Source organism: Theropithecus gelada, chromosome 4, assembly GCF_003255815.1.
Source record: "Theropithecus gelada isolate Dixy chromosome 4, Tgel_1.0, whole genome shotgun sequence".
Classification (NCBI taxonomy): Eukaryota; Metazoa; Chordata; class Mammalia; order Primates; family Cercopithecidae; genus Theropithecus; species Theropithecus gelada.
Window position 1 is genome coordinate 10,267,631 of NC_037671.1, and position 14,966 is coordinate 10,282,596.

The 14,966-nt window shown below is 38.7% G+C and overlaps 1 protein-coding gene across 1 annotated transcript in view; it reads right to left on the bottom strand.

Moving 5' to 3' along the window:
* Window positions 1-14,966, bottom strand: part of CAGE1 (cancer antigen 1) — a 60,762-nt gene that overhangs the window by 21,170 nt on the left and 24,626 nt on the right. Inside the window, exons 10-11 of the mRNA XM_025384134.1 lie at window positions 5,952-6,056; window positions 4,966-5,036 (exon numbers count right to left, since the gene is read on the bottom strand). Of these exons, the coding sequence (XP_025239919.1) occupies window positions 4,966-5,036; window positions 5,952-6,056 (176 nt within the window). The remainder of the gene's footprint in view (window positions 1-4,965; window positions 5,037-5,951; window positions 6,057-14,966) is intronic.

Here is a 14,966-nt window from a genome sequence, read left to right on the forward strand (position 1 = left end):
ACTTCAATACTCTACTGACAGTACTAGACAGGTCATCAGGACAGAAAGTCAACAAAGAAACAATAGATTTAAACTATACCTTCAAACAAATGGACTTAACAGATATATACAGAACATTTCATCCAACAACTGCAGAATACACATTCTATTCAACAACACATGGAATTTTCTCCAAAATAGACCATATCATAGGCCATAAAACGAGCCTCAATGAAGTTAAGAAAATTGAAATTACATCAAGCACTCTCTCAGACCACAGTGGAATAAAACTGGAAATCAACTCCAAAAGGAACCTTCAAAACCATGCAAATACATGTAAATTAAATAACCTGCTCCTGAATGAGCATTGGGTCAAAAACAAAATCAAGAAGAAAATTTAAAAATCCTTTGAACTGAACTACAATAATGATAGAACCTATCAAAACCTTTGGCATACAGCAACGGCAGGAATAAGAGGAAAGTTTATAGCCCTAAGCACCTACATCAAAAAGACGGGAAGAGCACAAACTGACAGTCTAAGGTCATATCTCAAGGAAGTAGAGAAATAAGAACAAACTAAACTCAAACCTAGCAGAAGAAAGGAAATAACAAAGACCAGAGAACTAAATTAAATTGAAACAAAAAATACAATACAAAGATAAATGAAACAAAAAGCTGGTTCTTTGAAAAGATAAATAAAATTGATAGACCATTAGCAAGACTAACCAAGAAAAGAAGAGAGAAAATCCAAATAAGCTCATTAAGAAATGAAACAGGAGATATTACAACTGACACCACTGAAATACAAAAGATCATTCAATGCTACTATGAACACCTTTACACACATAAATTAGAAAACCTACAAGAGATGGATAAATTCCTGGAAAAATACAACCTTCCTAGCTTAAATCATGAAGAATTAGATACCCTGAACAGACCAATAAAAAGCAGCAAGACTGAAATGGTAATTAAACAACTACTGACAAAAAAAGTCCAGGACCAGATGGATTCACAGTAAAATTCTACCAGACATTCAAAGAAGAATTGGTACCAATCCTTTTGACGCTATTCCACAAGATAAAGAGAAAACCCTCCGTAATTCATTCTGTGAAGCCAGTATCACCCTAATACCAAAACCACGAAGGAACATAATCAAAAAAGAAAACTACAGACTGATATCCCTGATGAACACAGACGCTAAACTCCTTAACAAAATACTAGCTAACAGAGTCCAACAACATGTCAAAAAGATAATCCACTATGATCAAGTGGGTTTCACACCAGGGATGCAGGTGTGGTTTCATATATGCAAGTCAATAAATGTGATACATTACATAAAAAGGATTTAAAACAAAAATTATGTGATCATCTCAATAGATGCAGAAAAAGCATTTGACAAAATCCAGCATCCTTTATGATGAAAGCTCTCAGCAAAATTGGCATACAAGGGACATACCTCAATGTAATAAAAGCCATCTATGACGAACCCACAGCCAACGTAATACTGAATGCAGAAAAGTTGAAAGCATTCCCTCTGAGGACTGTAACAAGACAAGGATGCCCACTCTCACCACTCCTCTTCAACATAGTACTGGAAGTCCTAGCCAGAGCAATCAGATGAGAGAAAGAAATAAAGGGCATCCAAATTGGCAAAGAGGAAGTCAAACTGTCACTATTTGCTGATGATATGATCATTTATCTTGAAAACCCTAATGACTCCTCCAGAAAGCTCCTAGAACTGATAAAAGAATTCAGCAGGCCTGCCGGGCGCAGAGTGGCTCACACCTGTAATCCCAGCACTTTGGGAGGCTGAGGCAGGTGGATCACAAGATCAGGAGATCGAGACCATCCTGGTTAACAAGGTAAAACCCTGTCTCTATTAAAATAATACAAAAAATTAGCCAGGCATGGTGGTGGGTGCCTGTAGTCCCAGCTACTCAGGAGGCTGAGGCAGGAAAATGGCGTGAACCTGGGAGGCGGGGCTTGCAGTGAGCTGAGATGGCACCACTGCACTCCAGCCTGGGCGACAGAGCGAGACTCTGTCTAAAAAAAGAAAGAAAGAAAGAAAGGATTCAGCAAAGTTTCCTGATACAAAATACATGTACACAAATCAGTAGCTCTTCTATACACCAACAGCAACCAAGTGGAGAATCAAATCAAGAACTCAAGCCCTTTTACAATAGCTGCAAAAAAAAAAAAAAAAAAAAAAAAAAAAAAAAAAAAAAAAAAAAAAAAAAAAAAAAAAAAAAAAACAGAAAAAAGAAACAAAAAACAACAACAACAAAAAAAACCTAACCAAGGAGTCGAAAGACCTCTACAGAGAAAACTACAAAACACTGCTGAAAGAAACCGTAGATGACAAACAAATGAAAACACATCCCATGCTCATGGATGGGTAGAATCAATATTGTGAAAATGACCATACTGCCAAAAGCAAACTACAAATTCAATACAATCCCCATCAAAACACTACCATCATTCTTCACAGAATTAGAAAAAACAATTCTAAAATTCATATGGAACCAAAAAGGAGCCTGCATAGCCAAAGCAAGACTAAGCAAAAAGAATAAATCTGGAGGCATCAAACTACCTGATTTCAAACTATACTATAAGGCTATGGTCACCAAAACAGCATGGTACTTGCATAAAAATAGGCAAACAGACCAATGAAACAGAATAGAGAACCCAGAAATAAATGCAAATACTTAAACAGCCAACTGATCTTTAACAAAGCAAACAAAAACAAAGTGGGGAAAGGACACCCTTTTCAACACATGGTGCTGGGATAACTGGCTAGCTGCATCTAGGAGAATAAAACTGGATCTTCATCTCTCACCTTTTACAAAAGTCAACTCAAGATGGATTAAGGACTTAAATCTAAGAGCTGAAACCGTAAAAATTCTAGAAGATAACATTGGAGAAACCCTTCTAGACATTGGCTTAGGCAAGGATTTCATGACCAAGAACCCAAAAGCAAATGCAATAAAAACAAAGATAAATAGTTCAGACTTAATTAAACTAAAGAGCTTTTGCATGGCAAAAGGAATAGTCAGCAGAGTCAACAGACAACCCACAGAGTGGGAGAAAATCTTCACACTCTATACATCTGACACAGGACAAATATCCAGAATCTACAAGGAACTCAAACAAATCAGTAAGAAAAAAATAAACAATCCCATCAAAAAGTGGGCTAACGACATGAATAGAAAATTCTCAAAAGAAGATATACAAATGGCCAACAAACATATGAAAAGATGCTCAACATCACTAATGATCAGGGAAATGCAAATCAAAACTATAATGCAATACCACCTTACTCCTGCAAGAACAGCCATAATAAGAAAATAAAAAAACAGTAGATGTTGGCATGGATGCGATGATCAGGGAACACTTCTACACTGCTGGTGGGAATGTAAACTAGAATGTAAAAAGCCATCACAGAAAACAGTGTGGAGATGAATCCTTAAAGAGCTAAAAGTAGAACTACCATTTGATCCAGCAATCCTACTACTGGGTATCTACTCAGAAGAAAAGAAGTCATTGTATGAAAAAGATACTTGCACACTCATGTTTACAGCAGCACAACTCATAAGTGCAAAATCGTGAGACCAACTCAAATGCCATCAATCAACGAGTGGATAAAGAAACTTTTATTATATATATGTATACACGCACACATCTATATGATGGAGTACTACTCAGCCATAAAAAGGAATGAATTAATGGCATTTGCAGTGACCTGGATGAGACTGGAGACTATTATTCTAAGTGAAGGACTCAGGAATGGAAAACCAAACATCGTATGTTCTCACTGATATGTGGGAGCTAAGCTATGAGGACGCAAAGCCATAAGAATCATATAAGGGACTCTGGGGACTTGGGAGGAAGGGTGGAAGGAGGACGAGGGATAAAAGACTACAAATATGGTGCAGTGTATACTGATTGGGTGATGGGTGCAACAAAATCTCACAAATCACCACTAAAGAACTTATCTAACCAAATATCACCTATACCCCAACAACCTATGGAAAGAAAATAAATAAAAAATAAAATTAAAAAATAAAAATAACTGAGGCAAAGCAGTAAGACCAAAATGATAGTCTGATACTATTTTTAAAATTTTAGTTTTTAAATTTTGATATTTCATTAGCCTATGATGATTGAGCACTGGCTGAATTTCCATGGTTATAAGCTGAAGAGGAATCAAGTTTTACATTTCCTGAGTATACAACATCCTCTCCCCTCTTCAAATTTAAAACTTGCCTGCATTAGTTTGAAAAAATGGGAAACTTTTTTGACATTTGTTCTGCTTATAACAATTGTGAAAACCAAAAGCAAACTTTCTAAGATACAAATGCATGCACTTTAAATTATTTTGGGTGAGGCAGGCTTATAGAAAGCTCATATTTGGGGGGATCTGTCTCTATAAAATTAGACCTTTTGTTAAGCTCCAGTGATAGCCGGCACAGCCTAAATGAAATTGGGGGAAGGATGGAAGAAGCAGCATATTAGAAACGAGTATAATGAACAAATAAGAACTATGCAGAGTTTAGGAACACAAATTTTGCAGTGTTTCATGCTGAATCCCATTCTCATGAGATAATTTATTTCCTTATTGATATATGTATGAATATGTTTAATTTGGTGTGCATTCAATATCTTTTTGTGAGTAATTTCTAAGCACTGCAAGATTTTACTTGAATACTATGAAAATATCCTCTAAAATTGTTGAATGTTTCTTATTAATTCCTTCATCAACCCTTTAAATCAAGGGGAGCTCTGAGAAAGGAAGATGAAAATCTGGTTGCTTAACTGTTGAAGTAGTCCAGACATTAAGCAGTCTACCTCTATTAATAAAGAATGAACTTAATTCATAAAACTGCACATTTTTCTTCTTTCTAGGAGTCTGAAAAAAAGAATTTAGAATCCAAAGGCTAAGGTATTAGTAAATATTCACAAAATTAAGGATTCATTTTTTCAACTTACTGTGCAATCTGGGAGTGGGATATTGCGAGCCTTTGGTCAGCACATGCAATGATTTCTTCATACGATGTAACCTTGAAAAAAATAAGCTAAACCAATTATTTTTCATTCAGAATTTTTATTTTTTTTTCCTTTTTTATTACTACAAATTGAAATTTAATTATTTGACTATTAATGAAACTTTCACAATAGGCAAAACAGATTCCTTACATTTTGAAATCAGGAATATGAAAAAAAAATAATTATAACATGCCTATTCATTATGAAGGAAACGTGAAGTGCCAAAAAATGGACAACAGTAGTGAGTCAACTATAATCCAGTTGTCTTCCAAATAAGCACTATATGCATCAACTAAGGGTTGTAGTTCATTTGGTTAAAGTTAATGCAGTTTTAATACGGTAAACTAGAACACTAAGTTGGCAAGATTTAGAATTATCCTGAAAGCGAAGTAGCAAAACTAAGATTTTAAATTGCCAACAGCAGAATGGAGAGACGCACACAACAATCTTTGATAGTTTTCAGCTAAAAGGATAATGGGGGTGTTTTATAATGTCATTATGAAGTAAAAGGGATTAATATAAATGTGCTACATCATCCCATAGACCCTTTTTAGCTCTAAAATCCTATTAATATCTGGCATAGTTTTTCAAAGGCACAAATATTTCTGTAAGACAATTTGTACCAGGCCAGGAGCAGTGTCTCAGGTCTGCAATCCCAGGACTTTGGGAGGCCGAGGCAGAAGGATTGCTTGAGACCAGGAGGTTGAGAACAGCCTATGCAACATAGTGAGGCCACATCTCTACAAAAAAATTTTAAAAATTGGCCAGGAGTGGTGGCACATGCCTATAATCCCAGCTACTAAAGAGACTGAGGTAGGAGGCTTGCTTGAGCCCAGGGGATTGAGGCTGTAGTTAGCACTGCACTGTACTTCAGCCTGGGTGACAGAGTGAGATCTTATCTCAAAAAACAAAGGGAAAAAAAAGTGTACCTTCTTTATTAAGCTGCCTAAATGTCTTTGATACTTGTCATTTTCTTCAATGAGTCTGTTGCAGTGGCTTTCTTTTGACTCTAGGAGACATCCCAGTTTTGTGATCTATGGAGAAACATCAGTAAAAACACTAACCTGGAACCTGCCATGAAAGCTATATATGGATGCCAAGAACAAACAAGAAAAGTGAGCAATACTTTATTCCAATATTCTTCTAAACCATAGGTGAAGCATGAGAGGCTATGAACCAGATAATGGTTAGACTGCACTTAGAACAGGTAAACAAAAATTATAATGGGGTTTTACCTTTTCTCTTTATACTGTAAAACAGCATTGCAAACAACTGAACACCTATTGGTACACACAAATATTTATCAGCCCCTTATCATCTTTCCTTATATAGCCAATGCACAGGCATATTTGACTCTACATGAAGTAAAGCACTGATGTTTTCAGGTTTGAGAAATACTCTCCCTTGCATAAATGACTGCAAGTTTTTAAAAAGGTTCAGCTTAATGTATTCCATTTTCTGACCTATGGTCCAATTTTTATTTGCAAGAAAGCCATTAAAAATGAAAAATTATGTGACATCTAAAATTAATTATCAGGAAATGGTATTCACAAGTTTCCCTAGCAGTTACCTTAATTTTCAAAGCAGTTATAGAAGAAAAACTATAAACATGAAATAACAATGTTAGATGACTTTTAATCATCTAATGTTTTATTTTTTATTTTATTTATTCATTTGAGATGAAGTCTCGCTCTGTTGCCCAGGCTGGAGTACAGTAGTGCTATCTCAGCTCACTGCAACCTCTACCTCCCAGCAACTCTCTTGCCTCCTGAGTAGACAGGATTACAGGTGTGCGCCACCATGCCCAGCTAATTTTTGTATTTTTAGTAGAGATGGGGTTTCACCACGTTCAGGCTGGTCTTGAACTCCTGAGCTCAGGTGATCCACACCCCTCGGCCTCTCAAAGTGCTGAGATTACAGGCGTGAGCCACCACGCCCGGCCTAATGTTTTAAATACACTTATGTGTCTGTAGTGAAGAACCCTAGAGGAATCGATAACAGAGCAAATTTGCAGCAGAAACAGCAACTTACTTTCTCTTATATGAATAAAGTAATGAGGACAATATCAAATCAGTGGTCCCACTTCTCTAACAACATACATTATTTAAGGTACTTAATCCAGTTGTTATTACTTCAATTTAACAGTTGGAACCAAAGTGAAGATAATTTAAAAGAGTTTTGAAGTAGAAAATGCTAGAATCCATATTTCTCAGCTATTAACACTTTTCATTGCATCTCCTCACTACGTCCTGGAGGGGGTGTTCCACTCTGCTTCATGACACTTGACTGAAGCAATGTGGAATTACTTCTCAGTTTCTATTTTTCATCATAGATTTCATGGCACACTTTGAATTATTTAATAGCTCTCAAGATCAAAATAACAACCCTTTTAAGTCTGCAGATTGATTTTTTAAAAATTTGCTAGCCTCAGATTAAAGAAAGAATAGCAAAAGCTTCCTTACAGAATAATATTTATTTTAGAGATAAAGGAATTGCTCTGGAGAAGCCGGGTTTTTAGAGTATCACGAAAAGAAATACAACATTGTAAGTGTCTGCTAAAGTACAAATTTTAACTGCTACAAGGGTGTAAGTGACATATGATTAATAACACATATTTAAGGTGTACGGTTTTGTAAGGTTTTGTTGTTGTTGTTGTTGTTGTTTGTTTTTGTTTTTGAGATGGAGTATTGCTTTGTCACCCAGGCTGGAGTGCAGTGGCGCAATCTCTGCTCACTGCAACCTCTGCCTCCAGGCTTCAAGTGATTCTCCTGCCTCAGCCTCCCTAGTAGCAGGGACCACAGGTGCACGCCACCACACCTGGCTAATTTTCATATTTTTAGTAGAGGCGGGGTTTCACCATGTTGGCCAGGCTGCGGTTAGGTAAGTTTTGATATATATATATATATATATATATATCTCAAATATGCTTCCAAAACCATCACCATCATCAAGATAATGAGCCTACCCAGCACCCTCCACAACTGAAGTTTCCTCTTGCCACTCAGCAACCCCTCCCTCCTGCCCATCTGCCTTCCTTGACCCCCACACACTCTGCCAGTCCCAGGCAACCACTGATCCGCTTTCTGTCATCATAGATTACTTTGTATATTCTAGAATGTTATATAATGGAACCAAACGGTATTTACTCCTTTTTTGTCTAGTTCTTTTCACTTGGTATATTTATTTTGAGGTTCTTCTATGTTGCATGTGTTTCAGTAGTTCATCCTTTTTTTATGACTGAGTAGTATTTTCACTGAATGAATATATACAATGGATTTACCCATTCACCTGTAGACAGACATTTGGGTTGCTTTCTGATTTGGGCTGTTTATTATAAATAAAGCTACAAAGACCTCATACATATTTGTATGAACATAAGCTTTCATTTCTCTTGGGTAAATATCTGGGAGTAGGCCAGGCACAGTGTCTCATGCCTATAATCCTAGTGCTTTGGGAGACGGAGGCGGGAGGATTGCTTGAGCTCAGGAGTTTGAGGCTGGCCTAGGCAACAAAGCAAGACTCCAGCAAAAAAAAAAAAAAAAAAAAAAAAAGTTTTTTTAATTAGCTAGGGCTGGTGATGTACACCTGTAGTCCCAGATATTCTGGAGGCTGAGGTGGGAGGCTGCAGTGAGCCAGGATTGCGCTACTACACTTCAGCCTGGGTGAGAGAGAGATACCCTGTCTCTTAAAAACGACAACCAAAAAAAAAAAAGAAAGAAAACTAGCAGTAGAATAATGGTTGGTGTGTGTTTAACTTTTAAAGCTATTGCCAAAATGTTTTCCAAAATGGTTGGACCATTTTACATCCCAACCAGCAGCGAATGAGAGTTGTATTTGCTCCACATTCTCTCCAAGCCTTGGTACGGTCAGTCTTTTTAATTTTAGACATTCTAAAAGGGGTGCAGTGGTATTCTTTGTGGTTTTAATTTGCATCTTTTTTTTCTTTTTTTTTTTTTTCTTTTTGAGATGGAGTTTCGCTCTTGCTGCCCAGGCTGGAGTGCAGTGGCATGATCTCGGCTCACTGCAACCTCCACCTCCCAGGTTCAAGCGATTCTCCTGCTTTGGCCTCCCAAGTAGCTGGGATTACAGGCATGTGCCACCATGCCCAGTTAATTTTGTATTTTTTAGTAGAGATGGGGTTTCACCATCTTGGTCAGGGTGGTCTCAAACTCCTGACCTCAGGTGATCCACCCACCTCGGCCTCCCAAAGTGCTGAGATTACAGGTGTGAGCCACCTTGTCCGGCCTAATTTACATCTTAATGATGTTAAGTATCTCTCCCACCTCTTCAGCACCTCCTTTCCTGAGTGGCCTGCCCCTGTGTGCTGCAGCACAGAGCGCAGACACAGACCCACAGAAGTTGTGATGGGCCTCACTGACTGCCTTGAAGATGCAGGCTCTAAGGGCAGGGGTGAGCTAGGCAGAGGCTGGACACCCATGTTGGGTCATGTTCACAGCAACAGACATTTGACATAGCAGAGGAGGAAGTCCTCTTGGAGAGCTGCTCCCTGGGCAGCATGGATGACAGCCAGCGAGAGGCAGAGAAGCCAAGATGAGGTTCACTCGGTCCAGGTAAGACTGCTCAGTCATGAGCCCTCCAAACATATCCTGGGTTTGCTCCTCTCTGTATCCCAAATTCGTGGACACAGTTCCAAGTTAATAATATATTAATTTGCTTCAATGTATTATGAGGCAGTGAAATCCAAATCACTAAAAAACTGAGGTCAATACATCTTGTATTCACTTTCTGTTGCTGCTCTAACAAATTACCACAAACTTAGTGGCTTCACACAACACAAAGTGATTATCTTATAGTTCTGTAGGCAGGAAGTCTGGCATAGGTCTCACTGGGCTAAAGTCAAAGTGTCAACAGGGCTGTGCTCCTTTCTGGAGGCCTTAGGGGAGACTTTCCAGCTTCTAAACACTGCCCACATCCTTGGCTTAGGTCCCCTCTCTTCATCTTCAGAGCCAGCAAGTGTTATAGCTTTGAATATTCTTTAGTAGTCATATCTCCCTCTGACATGTCTGGGAAAGGTCCTCTACTTTTAAGAACTCATGATTACATTGGACCCACCCTGACAATCCAGGATAACCTACCCCTGAATCTCAAGGCCCTTGATTTAATCACATCTGCAAAGTCCATTCTGCCATGTTCTGGGGACTATGGTGTGGAATTTTTGGGGGTGCCATTATCCTGCTACCACACACCTTTTATGAGGTTCACTGAGGCCCTCCATGATTTGAGGTGCAGGTGGCCTGGCTATATGGTGAAGCCAGGGTATTTAGCTCTATCTAGGTTGTAATTCAAGGTTTGCTAAGAGGCTTTTACTTGCATTAACACACTTTCCTCATATAGGGTTGTCTTACATTCTGGTAGTGTCAACTTAGAGGGAAAGTATGTCAAGGTACACATAACATTCACCATGAACAGTGGATAAATCAGCCATCATTATTAATAGGCTTGCAGATTGAGATATGGGAAGAAAATTGACTGATTGAGTTTCCAATTCTCCACATAAAGGTTTTGAGGTTGTGTACATACAATACAATATAAACCTGGCTGGGCGCGACGGCTCATGGCTGTAATCCCAGCATTTTGGGAGGCCAAGGTGGGCGAATCACCTGAGGTCAGGAGTTCAAGACCAGCCTGTCTAACATGGTGAAACCCCGTCTCTACTAAAAAATACCAAAAAATTAGCCGGGTGGGGTGGTGCATGCCTGTATTCTCAGCTACTTGGGAGGCTGAGGCAGGAGAATCACTCGAACCCAGGAGGTGGAGGTTGCAGTGAGCCAAGATCATGCCACTGCACTCCAGCCTGGATGACAGAGCAAGACTCTGTCTCGAAAAACAAACAAACAAATACAATATCAATCAGAAACTAAACATTAAGCCAGAATATATAGAGCAGGTGAGGAACAACATGCAGATACGAAGGTAACTAAGACCTACACTCCAGTGCCATATTTATTAATGAACTTCTTCATAGCTAAAACGAAATGGAAATCTGGTCAGTTACATAAATAATGATGAATCTGGTTGTCATTATTTATGTGATGAAAATATACCTGCTTCTAAAGGAGAAGCTTGTCCTAGTGCGCCCGAGATCTCTAAGGAAGTTCTCACCCAAGTGAAACAACCACGTCTCCGTAGCAAATGAGAAGGATGTTTCCTCGGATTGTTGAGGGTCTAACATCAGAGCACGGCTCAGTAAAAGCAATTCTGTGAGGGCCGAGATAGCATGTTCCAAGCAGCAGCTTTCAGATCATGAACATGATTCAGGATATGACTCTTTACTAAGTGGTAAAATGAATTTATGACCAACATAAAAAAAGAAATGGAACAGAACAAAAAAGAATTTTAAAACCCAATGTTTTAGCTGTGTGTGTGTACATATAAGTATTCCATCAAGATGTAAAATGTATTTTTTCTAAACTGAGGATTACTACTAGAGGAACAAAAGAACTGCAAAGATTATCCTTCAGAGATACAAGAGCTCTTAAGCTCTTGCCAAGAGCTGGTCAGGAAATAGACTGATGTGATATCCTTCAGCAAGGATCTATGGTGCAAATATTGTTTCCCACTCTTGCTTTAGAAAGGAAATTAGGAAAATCAGAACCAGGAAGGTGAGGGAGAGGATCAGAGTATCAGAAGGACTACTGTAAAATGCCAGGATGCTTGAGAGAACAAGAAAACAGATGGTAAAGTTGACATCTATGTAAACTAAGAATTTAAGATTCCATCCGGCAGGACAGCCCTCCCACCTGTGTGACCCAAGTTCTAGTGATGACTCTAGTCTCTTCCTCAGGAGGCTGGTCAGTGGCAGAGAGGCCGGCAAACTATAAAGTATACTCAAGGTAACACCGTGCCAAATTCAGATACTGGCAGGTACCTTCTGTCGTTCAAGTGGACCGCAAGGTACTGGGTTTTGATTGTTTTCTTTTGGCTCACTTGGAAAATTTTTCCTAGAGCAGTAATTTTCCACTTTGCCTATTACTTTCTTATTCTTGTGACTTCTTTACAATTTAACAAACTATTAATTTTAAAGGCTACCAAAATAATAAATTAGGTAAATGTTTTATGTAATATATGATTGCCATATTGAAGTGGTATGTTTTAGGACAGATTTTGGTTTGTAAATTTTAACTACTCGATAATACTAGTGAGAGGATATCTCATTTGTATTAAAAGGTATCTATTTTACTGAAGATGGGATCTAGGAGGAACTTACTATAAGCCTATTTGAAATCTGAACATCAATACCATTAAATGGACTTTCGCCTTGTTCCCAGTGATCAAATCTCTGACTGTATCAAGGTCTTCCTGGACCAGGAGACATTTTGCACTTGACAGTTAAACACCCAGGATGCTCGAGCCAGCAGGAAGGCAAAGCTGAAGTCAAGGACCCTGTCTCAGGATGGAGGAGGACAGGCTGTAAATGGAGCAGATGGCAGGGTCAGAACTGTGAAGAGGAGCCAACAGCAAGGCGTCAGAAGGACATGAGGGAAGCACACGACGATGTGCCAGGGGAAGCATGAGCATCACCCTGCACTCCAGCGGCCACACCTTGCTGGCCCAGAGTTCCTTAGAGAATGAATCTTCTCTAAGATTCTTAGAGGTGTGAATCTTTTGGAGTACATTCTGCACTTCCAAACAATAAAAACAAAACCCTTTTTATCTTGAAAACTTTCATGCAAGTCTAAAGAATAACATAATGGACCTCCATGTTTCCATCACATAACTTCAACAATTACCAACATTTTCCATTACTGTTTTATCTTTCTCCAACTCTGCTCCTACCCCTACTATGCCACCTTTTTGTTCTCCTGGAGTACTTTAAAGCAAACCTTGTCATCATATTAATTCATTCATAAATACTTTTCAAAATATAATACTAACAGGACGGGTGTGGTGGCTCACACCTGTAACCCCAGTACTTTGAGAGGTTGAGGCGGGTGGATCACCTGAGCTCAGGAGTTCATGACTAGCCTGGCCAATATGGCAAAACACTGTCTCTACTAAAAATACAAAAATTAGCTGGGCATGGCGGTGGGCGCTTGTAATCCCAGCTACTTAGGAGGCTGAGGCAGGAGAATCCCTTGAATCCCGGGGGCAGAGGTTGAAGTGCCACTGCACTTCAGCCTGGCAACAGAGCGAGGCTCCATCTCTAAAAACAAACAAGCAAATGTAATACTAACAGAGAAGGGCTTTTAAAAACACAATGATACCACTATCACATCTATTAAAATCAACAATATCAACAAGAATTTTGTAATATTATCTAATATGCTGAGTTCAATTTTCTATTATCTCACAAATGTCTTTTTATAGTGGTTGGTTGAGTTTCATACACTGCCTCTGGCTGATTTGTCCTTTAAGTCTCCAGCCTCTCTTAGTCTATAACAGTTATTCCCCTCTCCTTCCCTTCTCTTGTGCCAATTATTTATTTATTAGAGTCCTCCGCATTCAGGATTTGTCATTATGGTATGATCAAGTACATTTCTTTACCCACTGTAGTTCCTCTCTGCTGGTAGTTAGGTCTACACGCTAGCCTTTGGATTCAGCAGTTTTGGTAAGAAGCCTTGTGGATGGTGTTGTGTACTTCCTCTGCACCATGTCAAGGGGCACAGGTCTGCCTGTCTCACCATTAGTGGGGTTGAGATTCATCAGTGGGTTCAAATTTTGGTCAATATAACTCATTCATTAAAAACTCCTTATCAATCTTGAACCTAAAGGTTTTAGCAGCCATTATGATAGCTGCTTACATTCCTTAATCTATTCAGGAGTGCAAAATATAATTTTCTAAACTTATCTTTTCTTTGGCTTTTAATAGCTTACATTCTTCAATAAAGAACTCTCCCTCATCAATTATTTGGATACTCTGAGATAGGGTTTGTACAGCAAAGCCCACAGTGCATTTTAAAGGTGATATGGTGTGTTTGACACTCTGCCATTTGTGACCTTGTTCCCATTCCAGTTCCCACTGCTGGGAACACTACTGGTCACTCTCATCATCATCTTTGTATCACCAGGGACTGAAGCATAGGTACTGCTAATGGACAACAGAATGTATTGTATGCTGTCCTCTTGGTTCCCTATGCCCAAATTTTACTGGTCTTTAAGACCCAACTGCCATCTCCTTCATAACCTGCACTTAGAAATAACCTCTTCTAGTCCTCAGACAAGTATCCACTCTGTTAGATGCCAGTCATTGTACCTCTTCTCTAAAAACTTTCCCCTTCCTCCTGATAAACAGTTATTTATGTATCTTATCTTCTTTTTTAGACTCCTTAGTAGCAGGGTTTATGTTTTGTTTCGCTTTCTAGCTCCTTAGTGATTAGCTTGTTTAATCTTTTCTGAGAAGTCAATAATAATTACTATTTTTTAGGCTGGAGTGCAGTGGTGTGATCTCAGCTCACTGCAACCTCCGCCCTCTGAGTTCAAGCGATTCTCCTGCCTCAGCCTCCCAAGTAGCTGGGATTACAGATGCCTGCCACCGCGCCCGGCTAATTTTTTGTATTTTTAGTAGAGATGGGGTTTCATCGTCTTGGCCAGGCTGGTCTTGAACTCCTGACCTCATGATCCACCTTCCTCGGCCTCCCAAAGTGCTGGGATTACAGGCGTGAGCCACTGCACCCAGCCAATAATTACTTCTTAAATAATAAAAATTAAAAAAAAAAATTAGAAAAGAGGAAAGCTTTGAAACTTCATGTTATTAGTTTCTTTTTATTAAAGGTGAGTTGTATGTAATGAATTTGGTATAGAATGCTGCTTTTAACCATTTAAAAAATATGATGGTAGACTTATCTAATTAGCTCCTATAAAAATTCCTTATGTTAATTAGACGTTTTCATTTTAGTGAGATCCAACTGAGTTCCAAAATTGCTCTATAACTATTTAGATTCTAAGATCACATTTTCATTTTCTTTTAACATATTTTTCCTATT